Below are 23,451 nucleotides of genomic sequence, written 5' to 3' on the forward strand. Positions count from 1 at the left end.
AATTAAGTAAAAATGTACGCACTCATTCTCACATTTCTTTTTTTATCTGTCAGAGCAGTGATGAAAATCTTAGCATTACATGAATCGGTACAGAAACATTTAAAGATTACAGATGACATTTTATACCCTGCATGTAGATGCACATCCTCTTCCTCCATTCAAACGTGTGACCAATGGCAGCAGAATATTCAAACAGATTTCACTTATTCTTACTAATCCAATATTTATTCTTCCCAAAACCATTATGATCTGTCTTCTGTAGCTGTTCAGTGACAATTCTCATAAGTAAATGACAGAGAAACATTACACAGAAAACAAACGTATCCATCTCTGGAATATTATCTTGAATTATTCTGTTTATTAGCATAATAACTTGATTGGGGTGGTCATTTTTCCTACTCTGGAAGCACCAAACAGGATTAGCATGCAGAGAACAACAAAATAAGGAAACGTCAAAACCACTTGATGGCGAAATTAATCACATGGTTCATGATGTTAATGGTGGGAGCACCTTGTAGATTTGAGAGCAGTGGATGCATTTCTGTAACTAGAAATAATTGTTTTAGGTCTTTACTGCATATATTTCGTGAGGCAGGTTAATATTAAAGCTGACCTCCTTGGTGCTTTTCCAAGAGAAGCTCAGTAACCCGACTGATTACATCAGGATGCACCAGACAGTTTAACAGGTCATTAGTTGTTATGGTTGTGTGTCTTGATTCCTTATTATCCCCTGAGGAGTGCTCTGATGGACCATCTGCACAGTCGCATGTTCTACACTGAGTTAAACCAGTTCCACATGCATGTTTTCCCTGACGCAGTCTGGTAGCATCAGTTCCCTCTGAGCCAATAGAGCAGTCCTCCTGAGATGAAGCAGCACATTTCCTGGAAGAGTGGCTCTCTACATCCTTTGAGGTCATCCTACTCAGTTCTTTTTGTGGAGAACTCACAGGGATTAGATGTGGTCCAAACGGAACAACAAAGGGCTCAGAATTCCTGATGTGGTCTCTGTTAGTCTTTATTTGTCCGCTTGAGTCCCGCTTGACTGGATGGTCACCTCCAAAGTCCCGAGTAAGTTTGCCATGGCTGAGGTCCCTCTTTTTTTGTGCACATGCCATCACGGCCAGGTTCAGATACTGAATGTTTTCATTATGGGATACATTTCCTTCCTATAAAAAGCAAACAAAAAAGAGTTAAACATTTTAAACTTGAGCTCACAAAAAAACAAAAACCTATCTCATCCACTGATAACTGTGAGCACTATGTTTTAAAAGAAATGTGTAATGTTTATTTCTCGTATTCCTATAGTCATAAAGGAACACACACACACACAAAGTTATATAGGTTATATAAGTTATAATTTAAACATACTGTTCAGAGCGGAATGTCTCAGAGTCCAACTTTAAAGCAGTTGAAAGACAGTTATAAACAAATTGATTTTTCGAGTTTTCCAAAGGGAATCAAGAATGACACAACAACCACGTTAGATTTAGATTTTATCCACAAACAAAACTTAATGAATGGAGTACAAAGCAATTCATATATCACCTAGCTTGCAGTAGCAGCTGGCCGTCAGCAACTGGCCCATAAAAACCATCATTATGACGCATACAGAGGTTTGCAAAGAACCGTAATTAACTTAATAATCCCAACTTCTTGAACTTCAGTACAGCATGATATAAGACTTTATTTATCCCATAAGATATACTGTAATAGGGTTTTAAGCCTCTGTGTACTTTCAGAAAGCATTTTAATAACTCTTGTTAAAATAAATAACCTGTTGCTGGAATAGATAGATCTTAATAGGAGAAGCTTCCTGGATGTAGGAACAGCTACACAGTGAAGGAAGGTGTGAGAGGGACCTTTGATGGGAATATATAAAAACAACACCAGAATACAATCTAGCTCTTGCAGGTCTGTGTCAAAGAAATTTACTACCACGAATGTTATGTGCCACTTTGAGATTGTCTATCTGTTTGTCATACTAAACGGCTGGAAGATTACTGTGCAGGTGAAGTCCGTGTCGCACTTAGTTTGCATGTCGACTCTTTTGCATATGAAGTACTTTTTGTTGAGAAGACCTTTGCAAATTAAATCATTATCAGGCTCAGTTTCATAACTCAAAAAGCAGATGTTGTTAAGTTCCTGAAATGTGGTTCTTTTTCAATGGCTATTTAACTACAAGTGTGGGTGTAGTTATGTCCACCCAACAACACCAGTAACAGACTATGTGTGTATAAGCATCCTAAAAGTCAGTTAAGCTACAACAGTGTTGTACAATGGAGCCAGTCTTCTTGAAAAAGTTTAACTGTTGTTTATCACAGCTTTGGAAAGTGGAGTTTGATTTCTCAGGCCTGATTACTGCCATACATGTTCTCTATCAAGAAATCACTTAAATAGGACCTGCCTGACAAAGTGAAGTAGACCAAAAGATCCTCAAATGCTAGACATCATGCTGCGATGCGAAGAAATTCAGGAACAATTGAGAAACAAAGTGATTGAGATCTATTAGTCTGGAAAAGATTCTAAAGATTTTTTTTAAAGCTTTGGGACTCCAGCGACCCACGGTGAGAGCCCTTATCTACAAATGGCTCAAACATGGAACAGTGGTGAACCTTTCCAGAGGTGGCCGTCTGACTGCAATTACCCACAGAGCGCACAACAACTCATTCAAAAAGTCACAAAAGACCTCACAACAACATCCAAAGAACTGAAGGCCTCACTGGCCTCAGTTAAGGTCAATGTTTATGATTCCATCATATGAAAGATACTGGGAAAAATAGTGAGGAGTTCCAAGAGGAAAACCCTTGCTGAGCAAAAAGAACATAAAGGCTCATCTTAGTTTAGACCAGTGATTCCCAACCCTGGTCCTCAAGGCCCACTATCCTGCAGGTCTTAGACATCTCAGACCTGCAGGATAGTGTGCCTTGAGGACCAGGGTTGGAAAATAACTGGTTTAGACAGAAAACATCTTGATGTTCCTCAACACATACAGTGTAGACTGATAAGACAAAAGTTGTGTGTCCCATTACATCTGGCGTAAAAGTAATGATGATAATCTCATGCAGAGCCACATGCAAGAGGAGAATAAAAAATCTGACAGAATAATTAACATCATGCACTAATATATATGTGTGTCCATGTGACATATGAAGTCGCAAAATAAGGCACACCTAAAAATGATGCTTCCTGAAAGCCCCTGTGTAATTCAAGCCCTGATTTACATCAGAAAGTTATTAACTGTTACCTCAGTGGGGTTGAGCCAGTCGTCAGTGTTGTAATCACTCTTAGCACCTTTAATTGCCCACACGACTGTCTTGGTCACGGCTTCACTAACTCTTGCAACGTCGTCCACATCCTGTGCAGGAACAGAGAACCACACATGAGACTGAGTGCTGCATATTAATGATATTACACTAAATGATAGTAACAGGGTCTCGGAGTTTGATGCATGCACAGTTTATTTTGCATGTGACCTTGCAGAGGAATGCTTTGAGTGAAGAGAATTTTTTCATGCTTGCACACTCTCCTCCTTCTGCACACACACTCATCATTCTGACAGGGAATCTTTTACGACCAGACCTGTTCATTACTCAAACATGAGTATAATCTGATAACACTAATCACAGTTAGGATCAACATGAGCAGCCTGGAATATATAGAGCACAGCTTTAGCATCTCAGGTTTTGAGGTTGAAAACCTAAGGACAGAAGAGAAATGTGATAATGTGTGCTTACCAACTCAATCCAGGAGTTGACACTGACAGTGATGGGGTCTACTGACTCTACAAAGTGCCACCAGTGTCTTGGGACATAAAGCACCTGCGTAAAGAAGATTAAAAGAGGTTTAACAACAAGTCTACAAAAAGATCTATGATAAAAAAAAACTAAACAAAACAAACAGAATCTATAGCTGCACTAGATATTCCACTAGATGGCAGCATAAACCATCTCCCATGCTTTTAGGGGCCCATCAATTCATAAAGTGACTCTATTAAAAATGAGATGGTTTATTGATTCCAGACCTCTGCCACAGTCTTGATTCATTGGTGGCCTATGGTCTGAAAAGACAAGAGGAATGATATCTCCTTTGATTTGATTTACTGAGGTGGAGTCATCTTGTAAGAAATAGCTGAAGATACCAAAACTATCCTTTGTGTGCCAATAGTTTAAGTAATTCCAAGTGTAAATGGAAGCAAATCTGGGCACAAAAGCCATCGGCTCTATGACAACACCACGCAGAGTCTGGCCACGATATTGGCTGTGAGAGTTAAACGTTGTTGATATAGCTGCAGCTACGAAAATCCCATGATATAAAATGTCAAAAGGAGCAAAGATCAAGAAGGTCACTAAGACTGGACAGGGCCTGGTTGCAAAAAACACTTGATAATCAGCATTCCTAAAGGAAAAGATTAGACAGATTTGGGGAATTTAATCAGAACAGATTTCCCATTAAGCAAATAAAACAAAAGGGTCGGCAGTGACTCTGACCTCCAAATCAATTCACAAGCAGCCACGAGTTACTTGACAGCTGTGTTTGGTGTTGCTGATAGGAGGATGTTTGGTACACAACAGGAGCCCCAGTAGAGGCAGATAGTGAGAGGGGACATATGATGAAATCCTTTCTTAAAAAACAAAATACGACTGGAATCTGAAACAAGGCAAAGAAGGATGAATACAAACACAAGGACCTTCAAATTACATTTATGACTAAAGGAATACAAATATAAATAACCATGAAAGTCAACCTTAGATTCCATGACAAATTAATTGGAACTCTGAGCTCTGAGCATCTACAGCAGCACAGATGACAGGAACTTGACTCATTTGTCAGCCTACCAGCATGGACTTGACCCCACTTACGTCTCTCCTGACAAGACATCATGAGTGATGATGCAGCTTACTTTATTGGAGCTTTACAGCCTGCTTTTTTGCCTTTTTTTAACATAAAACACCCCAGTCGACTGAAGGTGACAGAGTAAAACTGTGGAGACATGGTTTTAATTGGAAGACAAATCAGGACTGCTATCATCATTCACAGCACCAAGACAAATAAATCTCTCAGCTGAGTCTACTTTTACCTAGCCACTTAAGAACAATAAAGCTTTATTTCATGGTAATTGCTTCTTTGTCACTGACAGTTCATCACATTATGGTAGAGCCACAGAACTGTGCCTCATCAAACTTCAGTCTATAACTCCTTAATTTGGTTTGACATGAGACAGTTGAAAACAGGGACAGCTTTTATAATAAAGAACAAATTCCAAGTAGATTATTTGTCAGCCGCTTCCTTATATGTCAAATGTATAATTATGTTGCCTGAAACTATTAATTATTTTTCTCTGTTGAATACTGTCTTGATTATGTTTCCATTACTTGGTAAATTGCCATATTTGCAAAAGGTCAGAAAATAATGAATAATGCCAAACACAGGTCTCTGGCAAATGTCATGGCAAATGTCTTTAAACTTGAATGTACTGTAATTTGTTTCATTTACTTACACTGGACCAATAAAAAGAAATAATGATGAATGATGTTGGAATGATCTTAAAAGTAAAGATTCATTTTGCATCCTGGATCTACTTGCTGAGGAAATAATGTGAGATACAGTAGGTTTTTCTTTAACATGTCTTGAGTTCTGACCTGTCCAGGCTGCAGAGTGACAATGTGAGCCCTGGCACCCTGAAATGCTGGAAACCTCTTCAGGTCTGGGTGGAGAACATCCACCTGGCTGAAGACACTGGACTCCTCATAGGGGATCCTGGTTGGGTAAAGGTTTGCTGTGTCGCCTGGAGGAAAGAGGTGCCAGCGTTTCCTGTGGACATTATGTTTAAAGTCAAAGATTACTTCTATACATTTAAAAACACACACAAAAAAGTCTGGTTGGAAGCAGATGTATCAGTTGATGATCTTTCAAGCGATATCTATGCTGTAATGCATAAATAAGCAGACAACAGCAAAACTTTTGAATTATTGAAACACTTTTTTCCAACTTTAATAAAGTCAAAACTTTATTTGCAAAAGATCCAACATGATTGATTTTCTAAAAAAAAAAAAAAAAAATAAACAAAAAGGGATGTTTGTTTCTTTATTTAATTGGAAAAAAATTAAACAAGGATATTTTCCATTTCAGAAATCCAAATACCAAACCTGCTGTTTTTTTTCTTCAAAGATAAAAAGCAGAGAACAAAATGATCAATGATTTTAATGTAAAACAAACAACCTGACACTTAAATTACATTCCCTGAATTGTTTGTTTAAAACAAAAATCTTCCAGTATTGTTTTCCCTTCATCTGATCCAAAATAGGGCAAAACGCCACAACATCAATCAACACTGTTGTATCTTCATAGATCATCCAGCGTAAAAAGAACTGCTTTAACTGGATTTTCTTCCATTGGAGATCAATACCAAAATAAAAGAAGCTACGACCCAATTACAAGGAGTGAGATATAACTGTTGTTCTCCCGGAGAACAGTAGAGCGAGATAAGGAAGACCTTTTTCCTTTTCATTTCTTGACTCCAAAAGCCCCCATATTGAAGCTTGCCCTTCCATCTCCACCTTCTTCCTCTGGTGAGCACTGCGACAAATTAAATCTTTTCCAGAGATCAGAGTCCATGTCAGCAGCTGCAGAAGTCTACTCCTTCAGCATTACAGAGGAGTAAGGCATCTAACAGGCAGACAACATCCACATATCATATGTGGATGTTGTCTGCCTGCTGTAACAGTTATACTAAACCCTACATTGTGCACCTCGCTTGCAAGTCACTTTGGATAAAAACATCTGGTAATGCTGTGTAATCTAATCTTAATTTAACCTGGCATTTTTAAAAGGGTGAAATAATCAAACACAATTTCCTTACTTTTTGTACAAAGTTTAGTTGTTTGCTGCTTCAAATAGTTGGTACATGTAAAGCCAAACATGCTGATCCTTCTTACCGTCCTTGAACCTGCAGTACCAGGTTACACCCGTAAGTGTCCAGGTGGCACGGTGTGTTTGCCCCCACTGTGCCGATCCACAAAGTGCTCTCTCTGCCGTTACGCCCCTCAAAACCAAAATCCGACCACTTCACATCCTGCAACAAATACAAACTATCAATAACCATTTCTGCCATTTAAATGGCAGTTTTACTTTATTGTGTCCACAATAACGACACAATATGAGATGGAAACAAGATTTATTTATGTCACGGCACCACTATAAACCCACAAATGCAAACTTCAATTTATATTATCCTGTGGCAGAGAGTGTTAAAGGAGCTCAATGAAGCTGTCTGCGTAGAGAAACCAAGCTACAGGACACAACTGTTGTAAGGAAAACTACTCTGTCAATCAGACAAAAATCCTGAATAATGAAGTCGTTACCGAATATGAAAGCAGCTATAGAAATGACAGACTGGTCAATTTAGCCTTTACGAAGCCTCTTTCCTTAAAACCATTTAAACTTTAAAGCCCATGAGTGCCTGTCTCAAAGGAGACAATTTCAGTAGATAATAATTGCAGGTAGATGCCTAATAAAAATGTATTACTGATATAAAAATGAAATAAAGTTTTTGGCAGTGGCTAAAGAAAAGATGACACTTTTATGTCATTACCTCACAAGGGACGATAATAACTGCTAACATAAAGAAGCTGTGGGGAAAAGCTTCAGACTTTTTGTTTACACCATATCTTTCATTATTTTTTAATCATGTAAGCAATTATACATAATTATACATAAACATATTTAAGTTACTGAATTTTGATCGCCTTTTGTATCTTTTTACATTTCCAAACACAATGTCCTTTTTTCGTCATTGCATTTTAATGTATTTAATTATATATGCCTGATATTATTATTGTATTTATTTAGAGTGACAGGGGTAACGTATGTTTGCAGTAGCCAGTTATATTGTAGCAGTTTTTACCTGGTGTTAGTAGTTAAGTCTTTGAGATTGTATGCAAGTTATTTCCTCATAAGTCATTAAAATATTATCCTTGTAGAGGTCTTCTATTTTGTGAGTGTACTGTAATAATGGCTTATTATTCTACATGTATTCTCTTACTTCATGGCAACTATTTATCCTGTTAAAAACTACAGGATGTTTCCTTAAATATTTATACTCAGCTGAATATAGAGATGGAATCTAATTTAACGGAGCCTGATTCTATACTTGTCCATGCCCATTTATTTCCTGCAAAAGAAAAATAGTACTTTATTGTTCTTAGCTGTGCTGCAAAGTAGTACCATTGAAGGTTTGGCCATTTTAAGCCCCCTGCATCAAATGGATGGTCCAGAAAGGATAAGTGGACTCTAGGGCTTCTTTTGTCCCATAAAAATCTTCTAAAAAGAACTGAGATTTTTCCTAAACATATCTAGAGGTGGTGTAAATGGAATATTTTTTAAATAAATAAACTAAGTCCCTACATTCATCTTCAATGTATTGATCCTCCCTATAATAAGTAAGGAAATTTATGTCAGTGTTTTTATATGTTAAAATCATTACAGTTTAATAATTAATAGCCACTATCTTTTCAAAATTTTACGTTATCGTTATCCCTCAAATCATCAGATTTAAAAATGAGCTTTGGATTTTAACTAAAAATATCAAAACAAAGGGACAAAATATGAGGATATCAATGAGAACTGGGGATGGATATATTGGCTCCCTTAAAATGTTTTTTTCAATTTCCCAAATTTTTATTTAGTATCATTCAATCTCTTAAAATTAGGTTAAAGAGTGTGAATCACATCTTCATTTTTATATCAGTAATACATAAACCTGTCAGGATCCAGCTTCTATATGTATATAAATACGTTTTGGGCTTTGACGGCTTAGACATTATACAATTTCACATTTGGGTTGCTTATAAACCATAATAAGTCAAACATCATTGAACCGTTTATGTGGTAGAGAATTTAGGCTCATTCCTTTTCTATACTGCTTTTTCCAACTCAGGGTAGCAGGAACTTTTTAAGCTGCAAGATAAAAATGCATTTTTGTCACAGGCAGAAAAAAACCCTACTAAAACAGGCTTTAAAATGGTTTGACCAGGATGCAATAAAAAATACATCAACAGCCATATCGCAGCAGGAGGATTACCTCAAACATGAGAGGCTGGTCTTGAAAGAGCACTGCAATGTATTTGTAATCGGCATAAGCCCAATACTCTGAGTAGGGGTATTCAGAAAAAGGTCCCACATCAGTCTGACCCTGAGTCCAGCTGAGAAACTGAGCCATTCTGGCCTCCACGTAGGAACACTGGGTCTCAAATAGAGGAGCTAAAAAGCAGGAGAAAATGGCAAAAGCATGTGGTTAAGAAAGAGCAGAATCACTAGAAAACTCACAGGGAAAATTTATCTTGTTGAAATGATTTCATAGCAGTAGATGTCATTAGAAGTAGAAGTTTTCCAGCCGTTAGTTTAAGTGATTTACTGTTTCTTTTGTTTCATGGAATCAAATGTGACTGTGGTTAAAGTGATCACACTTGCAGCTCCTTTCAGTTGTTCAAATGGAAACTGGCTGGCAAGGTTTCATTAAAAGACACGCTCTCTGTAATCCAGTAGACATTCAGGTTTTAAAGCTATGTCGAAGATAAATACAACTCTGCTTTAAAAAAAGGCTGTGACTGTGTATGAAAAGTAAATAAAAAATAGAATGAAATGATTATATACAAATCATATAATCACTTTCTTTGATTTAAAATAATATAAAGACAGCACATCAAAGGTTGAAGCTGATAAATTTGACTGATGCATCCAAGGTGCAGCTTTAATCTACTTGTACATTTTATAAAAAAAAATGTCAGTACAGACACGAGACACACATGTCCGAGAAGTGAGCTAATGCTGCTGGGGCACAAGATGGGGAGTAAAACCCCGGCTGGGTCGCCTCAGTAAGGGTGTATGGTGTTGCAACACCCGAAACACTGACTGACCTCAGGAACATCCCTGATGATGCGTCCCAGCACATCCTTGGATGTATCTATACACCTTGAGTTGAAATGTTTTGCATTCTGTTTTTATTTACATTTTACACACAAAAAAACAAAACAAAACAAAAAACACTAGAACACCAAAATCACCGGATCTCATATGAGCCTGAACTAAAAGAAAAAAAGTCGTTAGTTTTAAATTATTTGTTTTGTTCTTCTATAATTGTATATTTTTTCATCGTCCCTTGTGTCTTGTTCCTTCTTTTCCCTCCCTTCCCTCTTGTTCAGAGCCTGAATATGATCTTTCCGATTCACACACTGCACGTCTGGCTTTATCCTGAATGTTCATTCCAGGTGATGAATTACACAGGAACTAGAGCACAGCTCAGTCAAGATTAATCTTTTGTTTTTACCGTTTGTCTCCTCTTTTTTCCCAAGTCTAAATCGGATGAGTCTGTCACCCAGGCAGCCCGTGAGGTGCTCTGTGGTCCAGCGGAGAACAGGCCAGCCACAGGTCATATTCAGGAAAACAGCAGGCTGCTGCACATGATGGAGAATCCTCTGGGTCTCCTCTGGGTTGAAGGGTTTAATGGGGGTCGTGGCAGCCATAGCCCGTGGTGCACTTTGAAAGCATGTAGGGAAACAGAATAAAGATACAGATTGTCTTGTCAAAAACAGATTTAGATCACTGTGTTAAATTAGCAGTGAAACTCTGCCAGTGCTTCTCATTCAGATGCCCATTTCTCTGTAGATTATCAGTGTGAAGTTTTTTACAAAATCTGAACATAAAAACAGCTGTGCCTCAGTGTGTCTTCTATTGAGTGTTTCTCTCTCAGTGCACCATCATGAAGAACCTCAGCAAACTCAGAAGAGCTATCAATCTTCACTTCAAGCAGACATTAATCTACTTGACAGAATAAGGCATTCAAAGTCAGCATTATCCTCTACGTCTTTTTTTTAACTGTAAAACTAATACGTTGCATGGCCTCTTCACAAGAATCTAACTAAAATCACTAAAGGCTGTGTCCACATGATTTATTTTACACTTGATTTGTCTACATTTTATCCAACTAGTACTCCATATAGATAAGGTCTTATTCTAAACATCTTTACTTCTTATACTTGGAAACAAATATTTAATACTGAATGTTTATGCAAAATGTCTGCCCTGATGTTTGAATGTTGTTGCCCACTTACTTACGCCTATCACCTGACATTATCAGACAATATTAGCGTATCATTAAAATATTGGTACGACTATGTACTGTATAAGAAATATGTGCAATCAGAAAAAGTCTTACACACTGACGTTAGCCTACCAGATGATAGTGGTAATGAATTCACTTTTCTTACTGTAAAGAGCTGTTTGCATTTTTCTTCTCCTCAGAACTGAAAAGGATAATTTCAGATGATGATGCTTAAACACATGTGTAGCAATGAAGACACACACTGACATGAGTTAGATATGCATTTCCTTTTACATTAACCTGCATCTGATATGGTCTCATCTTCAACCACAACCAGTAAACTTCCAAGAGGCATAACCTTTGTGCATCATATGGTAATCTATGTGTAATCTCTTATTTAACACCCTTATCAGCCTTGCAAATCCAATACAGGTCCAACTCCAGCATTGATGGATTTTGTTTTCCATTCAGACTGAGACTAATTCATTTCCTGTAAAACACAACTGTATTAGCTGTTGTTCATTTAAAATATATTAATCCTTTAAAATAACAATTTTACCAGTTTGGTAATTGATAGGAGTTATCAAACTCCTATAGGCCTGATTAAGTTGGAAAAATTTAAGTATATGAGGGATAATTTTGACCAAAGATTGTGGTTTAACATCAGGACCTACTCTAACGTGGTCTATAACTAACAAACTAACTAAATCTTAATTTCGTGAAATGATCTTTTCGTCCCTCTTCACGCTAATTGTCATAACAGAAGCCTAAGCTTCGAATGGTTGAAGCTGTAACTATCAGCAATGGGACCTAGGATAATAGGCCAAACTTGTAAAATAGAAACTTAAAAAATCGGATCAGGTCCAAAACCAACCCTTCTTTCAAACTCAAAGACTACCAGCACTCCAGGTTTTATTTGATCAAATAGACCTAGTGTTTTTAGTTAGCTTCTATTTTGTCTTTATTTTCATTTTACGATCAGACGATTTTCCAGAAAAACTAACCCTGAGATAACCCTAACCTCGTAGAAATGCAGGGGTCTCTGAAAAACAGAACTTACCTGTCACTACACGTGTAGATGGGGTTCTGGCGGATGTAAACAAATCTCACATGACTGTACGTTTCACTTTACACCCCTCTGTGAATCTGCTCCATTTGGGCTCCACCGTCGCTGCAACAACTTCACTCAACTCAATATAATATGGGAACCAAAATGGCAGCTTCAGTGTAAGAGTTTCAACATCCTGACCCATTTCCGTCTGGACATGCGCAGTGGAGTAATCTAACAGAAACGACTGTCGGCTGTTTTTGTTTGTGTGGTCGACAAAAAGCCGAGCTTCACGCCAATTTCCAATTGCCTTACAGCCGCGAAACCCGGAATTCGGCCTGAACTAACAAAACGGACAGCTGTTATGGGTGCTGGTTCGAGCACCGAAGCCGAAAGGGAGCCCCTTCTTGTCCCTTCCTACGCGGGGACAAATACCCAGCCAGTAAACAGCCGAGTGTACGGGAGAAGATGGCTGGTTCTGACCCTGTTTTCTCTGCTGGGATTTATGCAGGGAATGGTATGGAACTTCTGGGGTCCAATTCAGATCTCGGCCGCTCATGCTTACGGATTCACCAAGTCTGATATCGCTGTGTTGGTGCTGTGGGGCCCGGTGGGATTCATCCCCTGGTTGCTGTTCATGTGGTTAATGGATAAAAAAGGTGAGCTGTTATATTTTGGTACATTGTGTCCTTACTCGACATATGGTGTTCGACCTCTAGTTTTTGACCCTCACCCCTCTACAGCGATGTAACCCATTGATTTATTGATTGTTAAAACACTAAAAAGTTCGTAGATTTCATGGGAATCATACACGTCATAGCCTCGTGGAGACAATGAGATTAGCAGGTAACGTTTTCTGAAGTTAGGTTAAATATTTTTTTGGTTCCCAGGTTCAGATTTAAAGTTATTTTAGCATTGAAGATTATATTTAAATGCTGAGGGCCATTGCTATCTGGTTGCCAAAAACTTTGAGGTTTGTAGGAATGCAGTGTTGACAAGAAGCCAATCAGAATTCCCCTAAACCCCATAGATACTCAGTTATAAAAGTATGGAATATAAAATACTCCCAAACCTTTAACAGCATGTAATACTCACTTATTTAAAAATAATGTAATTATCCTGTTTCTTTCTGTGAATCATTACCAATTTACAGAAATAGGTTTATCTGTGGCCTACATTGCTGCTGGTGAATTGAAGACATGTGAGAGCTGAACAGGATTGATGTGGAATAAACAAGTCTTGTTTATTCCACATCCGTTTTGTTAATTTTGAAGAAGAAATAACAAAATAATTTTGGCCAATAGTTAGTAAGTCTGAGGAAAACCTTTTAACTTGAGCTTCCGAGCCAAAGTGCATATTGCCTAACCAGTTCTTCTGCATCACCTGACAGACACCAGGTATGTAATATCTGGCCACACTGGGTTGTCAGATGACAAAAACCAGTAACATAGCAACTTCCAACAACAACAGAATTGCAACCAGGAAAAACTTGCCCAGGAATGACTATCATCTTGTGATCCTGATTCATCAGCAATTAGGGACTTATGAGTATTTCTGTTTGCATCATTTCATCAGAGTTGTTCCAAATGTTTCTGCTTCTCAAAGTAAGCATTAAAAGTTATTACTGGCAAAACTATATAAGACTAAATGAGCGAACTGGAGAGTCCCCCCTTTTAAAATTAATGCAAAAGTTAATTCCTACTTTACCAGTAAGTCTGCATCTGAGTCATGCATACAATTAGGGCAGCCTTTGTAAATTACATTAAACCATTGTGTGACTTTGTTTAAAAAAACTGACTTACAGAGGGTGCAACAGGCCTAAAGCACATCTGTGTTCCTACATATCTGCATGTAGATTATACTTGTTGGCATGTATACACAGCGGCTCTGTTCCAACTTGTCTTTGTGGAAATGCTTTGTGCTCTGCTGAGAGGCCCTGTTTCCCCAAAGGTAGAAACTGCTGATGATCAACAATACAATTACCGCCATCCAAAACTGGTTCTGAAAAGCCATATGTGATGCCATCAGAAGGCAGTAATCTTACATAATGTACTTTATGAATTACATACATAAACTGCAAAATGCTGATGGTGCAGAATGTAACTTAGAGCTGATCTATACTTTTAATTGTAAGGTTGTAAAGACCTGGTTGCACCAGTTGGCCTCTAGTACTTCTCTATATACTGTAAATATAGGCCGCATGTAGGTTTTATATATATAAATCTATATGTGTGTGTATATATATATATATATATATATATGTGTGTGTGTGTGTATGTATGTGACACATAATAATTATAATTGTCTACAGCCTGGTGTAGTATTTTCTTGAACATGAGATAATAGTTTTGTAATCTGACTCTTAAAGGTGGTACTTAAGTTGCCACATGGAGTGGGGAACAACAAAAGACTTGAAGCTGTGAAATTAGGTGGAAAAATCAACTACATTGTAATTTTCCTTCTTAAATGATTGATCATTTTAGGTATAATCAAGTATGCAGAGCAACTAACATTTTACATTCGAATGAGTAGCACAGTTTTGATGTTTTATTAATCTAAAACGTACCTAAACACTGCTGAAAAAGGAAGGTAAGAGCACTTGTATACCCACTGATGTGGAATCAAAAGGGAAGGTGTGAGGGTCCTTTTTGATGCCTTTACGTCTCTGCTGGTTCTCACATTTGTTAGAAAAAATTTCAAAACCTTTAGAAATACTCTTTAATTATAGCTACATTTAATTATATAGTTATTATACATTAAATTTCCAGTATATTTCTCTCTTTATAATTTTGTAAAATTTTCTCACAATATAAGTAGATTTATTTAAATTCTTTATGTTTAACCAGCATATGTAAATACTTATTTATAAAAGCAAAAAATATCTGGTATATTTTTTTGTTTGGATGATTAATTAAACAATTTTTTAAATATCAAAATAATGTTGTTTTTTTTTTTTTTATTAGCTCATTAACTGGTGCAGTTGTCAACCCAATTAGCCTCTATTGGCCTTGATAGTGTGATTATAAAAGGCAGCAGTTATGAAGTCCATATGAATCGAACGTGGTTCCCAAATTATTAAGGGGTGACTTATTATTACTTGATTAAGTAAAGCACAGCTGAGGGGTCTTTAAAGAAAACTGATAACCATGGAGCATTTCTGTGATAAGCTCTTGTCAATATCTGTGATACGTGACAGGACTTACTGCAACACAACACAGGGCAAAGGAATTTTACAGAATGCATCACAAAATGCATTACTTTTCCCATCAGGGACTGCTTTAAATGTACATTTTTGACTTGAATTTTGAATTCTTAAATGTTGTTAATCAAAGCTTCAAAAATGATGACGTGTGTGGAAAGAGAGAAACTGAAATATGAAGAGGGAATTTCCCTAAATAGATTTTATGTGATTGAAGATAGAATATCAAATTCATAGATAAGGTTGCTTTGTTTGTGTTACTGCTGTCACAGCGGAAATATTAGACAAGGAAGGATTTCTGTGGTTAGTTTGCGTCATTAGTTTCGCAGGCTACATACTTAAAGCTAACATTTTATCAGTGCAATATAGAAAAACGAATGCAGTCCAGTACAGCAGTGTGCAATTTTACAAGTTGCTCTTTAAATCTTATTGTACTCTGTATAATGACAATAAAGGCTTTCTTTTCTATTCTATTCTATTCTATTTTATTCTATTCTATTCTATAAAAGGTGTTGATGATTTCCTCTGCTCCTTTGAATAAGGAAAGACTTAAAAAGCCCAACTATCTCTGTGCAATTTTTTAGCACATTTCATGTACAAGACCATTCAGTGCTTCATATAAAACATTAAAAGCATTACAACAGAATGCAGAAGAAGCAATTAAAAAGTACATTATAAACAAACAAAAAGAAATTAAAGAAATTAAATAAAGACTGAACAGGCTAAAATGAAATAAGATAAAATGCAAGAAACCAAAGTTACAGTGTGAGGAATTAATAGTTGTTTTGATAAAAAGGCAGTGGCGAATAGAAACATTTAGAGTATTAACAGACCTGCAGTTTTTTGAGAGTTTGTTCCACATGTGGGAGCATAAAACCTGAACGCTGCTGCTCCATGTTCTGTACAGGATTGAAAGTATTATCTTAGGGTTGTATTATGAATCTTTGAGTTGTTTGAATTCTGTTTGTTAGTTTTTTATAGTTTTTAATACAGATAAATTTGGAATAAAACACATTGATCAGTAGCAGATTATAAATACAGGATGGTTATCTTAATCATGTTCACTTTTTAGAATTCTTAATTGGCCATATATTATTTTTACTTTCTCTGTGATTATATCTTCTGTCTTCCAGGTTTACGGGCATCCCTCCTCCTCTCTGCCGTCCTCATGCTGCTCGGAGCAACCTTACGAAGCATCCCACTGATGGATCAAAATATCAGAAAATGGTAAGATGCCTGTAAACATTATAGTCACAGATGGTTCTGAGGTCAAATAGGACGATGAAGTTTGGAGGGTTTTGAAAAGGAAGCAGAGAGTATTTCTTGAGCTGCAGCGCAGTCAGAAGCCATCCATTTTTTTCAAAATTTAATTAATTAATTAATTTAACTTAAAAGAGTTTAAGGCCAGCCATGTGAATCTGTTTAATGATAAAGAGAGCTACTTGCCAAAGTTAGGACCTCACTTGTATGAACAGTTAACCATGAAGTGTAGTCAGCATGGTTAGTTTATTAATAACTTATTTAATTAATTATTTGAGCTTTTGTGAGGAATATCCATCACATGCACAATATATTTAGCCTATGGAACAGTTAAAATTGGATAAAACAAAGAATTAGGCTCTGGAAAATTATGTCTGTGTTTCTATTTTTCACATTTAAAAAAAAATGATTTCAGACAATAAATCGTTTATAGACAGTAATATTTGATGCATCTATCAGTGTTGAAATATGTTTCCCAGCTGATGTCAAGAACTGTTTAAACCACATTGCTCAACATGTAATTACTTTTTCAACAGACAATGGTTTGTTCAAAGCATATGATGGTGACTAAAGCCCCGTTTACACCAGCAGGTCTGGTTTAGTACAGCACTGGTTGGTATGCATTTTTTTTAGCTTCACTTGGCAAAAACTGTAAAGGGTTCTCAGAATATCTGACCTGAACTGTCCCACTTCTTTGGCACCCTTGTGTTGGGGCCCTAGTCTTATCAGTCCAAAGGGGGGGTTCTTGACACACTGCAATCTGTTGATTGGTCAGAAGAGTCATCACTTTTTGTGTGACTCGTTCTAAGAACAATGTGGTAACAGTACAATGTATAAACATATTGTGGATTTTTTTGTGTTTACACATGCCAAAAAGAAAGAATACAAACTCCAGGATGTCCGCCATTTGGCTCCTTTGTTTCTGTGTTACGTTCTTCTTTGTTATAATTCAAGGACGTAAATCATTCCATCCTGCTATATGTGCTTTCTGAAATGGGGATCACAGGCATGTGCGCATAACTGCAGTGAGAAATACTGCTCTCTATGAGAGAAGAAGTCAACTTATACCACAAACCCTAGTTAAGAGACAACCTTCATCAGGGGAATTATTCCTGCAGTGGATCCTGTATGATAAGCATCCAGATGGAAAGAGATCACAGATGCATTGTGTCGCATATTTCTATGTAAGATATAAAGTCGTTTATATGGTGGAAAAGCTATGACATTATATGCTTTATTTTTGCTGGCATTCATCTATATAAACAAATAAATGTTTTTAATAAGTTTATTTATGTTTTGTAAAAGAAAAGAAAAAAAATCTATTAATCAGAAATCAAATCTGGTTATAAAAAAAATCTGAGATTTTATTTTTAGGCCATATCGCCCAGCCCTAGTACATAACCTTCTTGAACACTATTTTTCACATGCATGGCTCCGTGTAACACTTCTATGCAGATGAGATACAATTGTACCAATCATTCTTGTCAGATGACCCCCATAATTTCAGCACAAATCTCAGCTTGTCCGTCTGACATATCCACATGAATAAATTAGTTCTACTTTAATTCTACTCTTGGTTCACTCCATGGTTATCTCCTGCCTCTACAACTGGAGTGCTCTTCTAGCATGTCTCCCATTTTGCACAGTAAAACCTCTACAGATGGTTCAGAACGCATAGTGTGTTGTTGTTTCAGCCAAAATCTGACATGACACTGCTTTACTCGCTGAGTTTGAATGGCTGCCTACAGAGTGACCACGTAAGATCTGCACCTAAAACTAGTCATGAAGGCTTGTGTTCCTTTGAATCATTATTTCTCTCAGCAATGTTGTCTGATACTCCCATTCCCCTTAGTCCAGTTCCCTTTCATGTGTCTACAATGGTGGAATGAATCAAATGCTATCAGAACTTTTGCTTCCTTCTCTACCTTAAAGTATTTCTTGAGAACTTGTCTCTTCAGAAAACACCTCCTCTCCAATCAACTCTTAACACCCTGACACGCCTAATTTACACTTGCACTTCTACATATTGTACAGCTGTATCTGTTGTTGTACTTGTACTAGATTTAGATTGTTTTAGACCAGGATTTCTTTCTGTACTAAGGCCTGCATGTTGTGTCTTACTTTAAAAAAGTGTCTGCTAAGAGAGTAAATGTAATAGAAATACAATATTATTGCAGGGTTTTGTGCTGAATAGTTATCTAGTTATTCAGATTCCAGCCAATCCAGATGCTTGTTCTTCACTGTAGAGATACAGCTGCTTAGAGAGCCAATACAAATGAATTTAGCTGCTATAGAAGATGTTCTTAATGTGCTTAATGTTGTGAGATTTCTTTACAACTTTTGAGTCCTTACATTCAGTTCCCTTCCTTTTCAGACTGCACATTAACAAGGCACTGGAAAACATTTAGGAAGAAACCCTTCATTTCATTTTCAGTTTGACTAATAGGCCCAGCCTTTTTCGTTCAGGAAGTGCAAGAGCTCAGAAAAGGTCATTTCAATTATCATGTGCCTTTTATAAAAATGTAATTCTACTGAATAGGTAATCTGTTTAATGATTCCTATTGGGCTCCAATCAGTGCATGGGGGAAATTGTATTTCCATGGAATGAGTTGCATATCACATTTATTCCCTGGAGTTGAGCTTTTTTCAAACAATTTAGGCTTTCTCAGAGCAGATAAATCAAATCTCAGTCTTTTTTTTTCTGTGTTATGGGGCTGCAGTAAGAAAGCTATTAACTGAGTGAATAGTTTATAGAGGTATATGTCAAATGTAAGTAAAATGAAAAGCTTCATTTGATGAAAATGTAATGTAAAAAGAGACATTAAACATGGATTTGTTTTCTCTGAAGTTTTTATTTCCCCACATCCCCTGCTAATGTCCCCATCTCAGATCCAGAGGAATAACCTTTCACATGAGTCCACTTACACAAGCTCTCGCTAACTTGGTTGGTAAAGAAGTTATTATCACAGCCTGCTGACCCTCTATAGGTTCTTATATTATGTAAGATCTTAGGATGACCCTGATAACTTTTTAGTGGCTTTTTATTTTAAATTAGGCCACATAGGCTAGGATGACTGTGTTTTTTAAAATCAATTATAAAAAAAATATAGAAGCAAAGGGGCTTCTTATCAGGTATGGCTGTGAAAAACAAGAACATTGTCACAGCTTTGTTGTATCTTTGATCAGGCTCTGATATTGAAGCTGTGGAAAAAGGCTTTAATCTTCAGTCCTGTATTTTACTGGATGTGACCTGCATGTTAAACCATGCACAGATTTCACACTCATTTATTAGGTATTCTACAGCTTATAAATGGCTCGGATTTTTATCAGTTATTCAAAACCAACATCTTCTCAAAAGATAGTGGATGTAAATAATCTAAATTAGAATCTACAATTTGTCCCATCTCCACCTCCCACCCTTCTTTTTTTTTTATCAAGATCATCAATGTCTTCTCAGTGGAGATTTTAAGTTATAAATACTGTCAACCTCAACAATTTCTTTTTAACTCAAGTTAGTACTCACGCTAAAATGTAAAAGTTTTCCAAATTTTCTGTAGCTAATTGATGCAAATGCAACTTTGCAGAGATTGCTTGAGTTTACTGAAACCACTGGCGGAAAAAAACAAAACAAATTAACAAAAAAACAAACAAACAATGCTTTCTGGTATTCATGTGGATGCAACTTTGAAAATCACCACAGCAACCAGCAACAACAGCTTTACGATAAAGAGGAATTACAATCGAAACAGGAGATGGGCGGAAGTCACCCCTTCCTTTTTCTTAATGCTCAAAGTAGGATTGTCAGCTGGTTTTAATTTTTTTTTTTTTTTTTTTTCTTTTTTTGGAAGTCTCGCCTCCTCTAAATCCAACAGTACAACAGCATCAATCAGTTCTCAGTGTCAGATGAAGCTAAAAAACAAAAAAACTTAGAGCTGGCTGCTGTTTCTCTTAGTAGTTACCCTAAGCAGCCATGACCTTCAGCTCTTTAGATTCGCTGTTCAAAGAGGAAAACAAGAAAGCATGGTAAAAGCAAAGATGACATTAATCCCACAGCAAATGTTAGTGTGGCACAGTTCACTTTAATTTGAATACCAAATGTAATAGGTCACAGCCATTTAAGCCATGTTTTAATGGATGTCATACTATATTATCAGAAAAAAGGACAGAAATTATACAGTTCCACTGACCACCAGCAGATGTCACTATTTGCTTTGGAGTTGTGAATTGTAACTGAGAGCTTTAAGTTACATGTTGCTGTAGACTCTGCTGCCTCTCATGAATTCCTCTTTTTTTTTTTTTAAATAGCCTGAACTGATTTAGATTACCTGGAACAAAAGAAAGATAAGTATAAAAACAGCCTAGCTGATTCCAAATGATAAATGTCTGAAGATCAAGGGAATTACACGAGCAGTCAAACAGGACTGGAAGTTTCCTGCTGCTCTGATCAGCAGACAGTTATCCGGGTTTAAAAACAGTGACATATCCTCAAAAACCCCCTGCAGACCTGTTTGATCTACACACCTTTTCATGTTAAAAGGCAATTACTTGTCTTCATGACAGCCACTTGAGACAGCATGCTGCCTCTTTGTTTTGAGTTTCAAAGATCTTTTTTTGGAAATGAAAGCAAGCTGTGGACGTGTGAGAACAGACCAGTGAAACTTCCTCTCTTCTGTGTTTAGTACCTTTTTAAAAGAACTTAGAGAAGGAAGTGAGTTGAATGTGTTTTGCAAAGTGCAAGCGAGGAACATTGGTTTCATTGGTGACTACTGGTTAGACCTTGCAGTGATTTCTTCTTTTAAATAAGTGAGGTCAACTTTTTATCCTTCCTGTGTTTTAGTGTTGTTTCACCATCTCAGTTTGTCTGATGTATTAACTTACAAAACAGCTGTTTGTAGTTTCCGCTATGTAGGTCCCACCTCATTCACTGACTGACTGGCTATCAGCTGTGGATCCTGCATCAGGCTGTTATGTTACTGTGATGATTGCTGTGTTACCCCAAGAAGATTTGGCATGGCCTTTTTATGATGGCTGAACTGAGTTTTTGAGCCCCGGCAGACCAGAAGCAGTCAGATTAATTTGTCACAGTGCAGGTCTCCATTTCTCATTCTCAATCTGATTTGGCCTGACTAGTTTCATCAAAAGTGACGATCATAACTTGTGGAAAAAAACAGCTCTGCTCCATCTCTTTCTCTCACCAGCCACAGTGCAGCTCCCTCATGTGACCACTCATCTTCATGTTAGTGACCATCCATCTGCATCACCTAAAGACTGTTTGTTTGGTCTTATTTTTGATAAATAAAGTTGGTACTGAAAAACTGTCAGTAGCAAAAGTTGTCCTCTTGTTCAAATAGGTAGTTATATTTATTCATACTGATTAATTTTAGCTTAGAATGTATTTGTTTGATGCCTTAATGTTGCAATTTTGTACAAAATAATAGTTGTTTGTTCTATTGTGCTGCAGTAGTGGGAGTGTGTTGTAGAAAAATAAAAGAAAACAATACTTAAGGTTTTATTATCTTTTTCTGAGTATCTTAATTTGATTATTAGTGTTAATAAAAACTGTACCTTAGTTTTAAATTAACAAATGAGAGGATATATACAGACATACAGGTAGATTGGTCTGGTATTTGTCTCAGGCATTAGTAAAGATTTTAGTTACAGAATTCAAAACCTGACTTGGGCTTGTTTGCGGTAGTTATGTATGGATTCGACACACGGACTGTGTGTGGACTTCATTCAAAGACTTTCTCCTGCAGGTAAACAGAATTCAGTGTGTATCAACGACTTCATTAGCACTATGAATGAAAAATGCATGTTTTATATAAAATAAAAAAGGAATACTCAAGCAGTGGAAAGCTCTCTAGATTATTATGAACAAAAATAAACATGAAGGAGCCAATATTGTCCTCATTTACAATTATTAGATTCAGTTAGGCTGAATGTAATTTGTGCTTTAATATTAAGGTCCCTGCTTTAATGGCCCAGTCTACATTGCTTGGTTAGTTGATTTGCAAAAACTGGTGGAATGCAGCTTTTCATTCTTTGAGACTTGCAAATCTAGTCTCAAGGTAAAATGCCCAGACTGTCACTGAGGGATTTCAAGCAGTTAAGGAGCAGCGTCTTCTGTTGGACTTAAATGCAAAGGAATTATATAAAACACACAGGAAAAAGGACACAAATACAAATTATAACATGTCCAGTTTAAATTGAAGGTTTAATATTACACTGCCTCTTTTTGCGCACCATTCAAGTGCTTCATCAGAATTAAATAAGTGACATGCCAGTCCAGCCAAATGAAGGGTAACAACAGTGATATGCCTAATATTCTTAGTTGAGGTTTACCCATTAAGACCTGATACAACATATGGCTTCTGCCTTGCTACATTGGCACATTTTTTTAAGTGAGTAATGCAACAAAATAATGACAAACAATTATGATGACCTACCTGCCAAAATGAAAATAACAGCATAACAGCTACCCATGTCACTCATAATTACTTAGCAAAGAAAATGGTGAGGAATGCAGCAATTCATTTTAATAAAGGATTGACAGAAACTGCATGCAGAGGAGTCAGAGTCATTCCTGCACCAACACAGATGATCGGATCAGACAGCCTGATAATGTTGAACCTATGCACTCAGAGAGACGGATTACAGGTCATCCTGTATTACACACCTATATCAAGGGATGAAAACTCTTGGCGTAAAGTTGAGAGTGAAGTTAGAAAAAAATGAGAGTGGGATGAATGAAAAGTAAGGGCTGCAAAGTGTTTTAGGAAGGGCTGGTGTGTAGGCTGGGATGTCAGCAGGTCGGAGATGTGGGAAGAAGGTATGGGGTGAAAAAGT

General features: G+C 36.9%; 2 protein-coding genes across 3 annotated transcripts in view; one reads left to right on the forward strand and one right to left on the reverse strand.

Moving 5' to 3' along the window:
• Nucleotides 1-12: 12 nt before the first annotated feature.
• Nucleotides 13-12,272, reverse strand: hspbap1 (hspb associated protein 1). Of its 2 annotated transcripts, XM_042002458.1 has the most exons (9): nucleotides 12,159-12,272; nucleotides 11,504-11,588; nucleotides 10,325-10,533; nucleotides 9,080-9,258; nucleotides 6,936-7,072; nucleotides 5,640-5,811; nucleotides 3,735-3,818; nucleotides 3,245-3,355; nucleotides 13-1,166 (listed from the first exon to the last, which is right to left on the reverse strand). In XM_042002458.1, exons 2-9 carry the CDS (start codon nucleotides 11,563-11,565, stop codon nucleotides 603-605), a joined length of 1,518 nt encoding a protein of 505 aa, XP_041858392.1. In that variant the 5' UTR covers nucleotides 11,566-11,588; nucleotides 12,159-12,272; the 3' UTR covers nucleotides 13-602. The 2 variants fall into 2 exon arrangements, with proteins under 2 accessions (XP_041858392.1, XP_041858393.1); XM_042002459.1 differs by lacking the exon at nucleotides 11,504-11,588 and having other exon boundaries at nucleotides 12,159-12,265.
• A 107-nt stretch (nucleotides 12,273-12,379) lies between these two features.
• Nucleotides 12,380-23,451, forward strand: part of slc49a4 (solute carrier family 49 member 4) — a 47,191-nt gene continuing 36,119 nt past the window's right edge. The window contains exons 1-2 of the mRNA XM_042002460.1: nucleotides 12,380-12,805; nucleotides 16,479-16,572. Of these exons, the coding sequence (XP_041858394.1) occupies nucleotides 12,511-12,805; nucleotides 16,479-16,572 (389 nt within the window). The 5' untranslated portion in view covers nucleotides 12,380-12,510. The remainder of the gene's footprint in view (nucleotides 12,806-16,478; nucleotides 16,573-23,451) is intronic.

This window comes from Melanotaenia boesemani, chromosome 12 (genome assembly GCF_017639745.1).
Source record: "Melanotaenia boesemani isolate fMelBoe1 chromosome 12, fMelBoe1.pri, whole genome shotgun sequence".
NCBI classification, from domain to species: Eukaryota; Metazoa; Chordata; class Actinopteri; order Atheriniformes; family Melanotaeniidae; genus Melanotaenia; species Melanotaenia boesemani.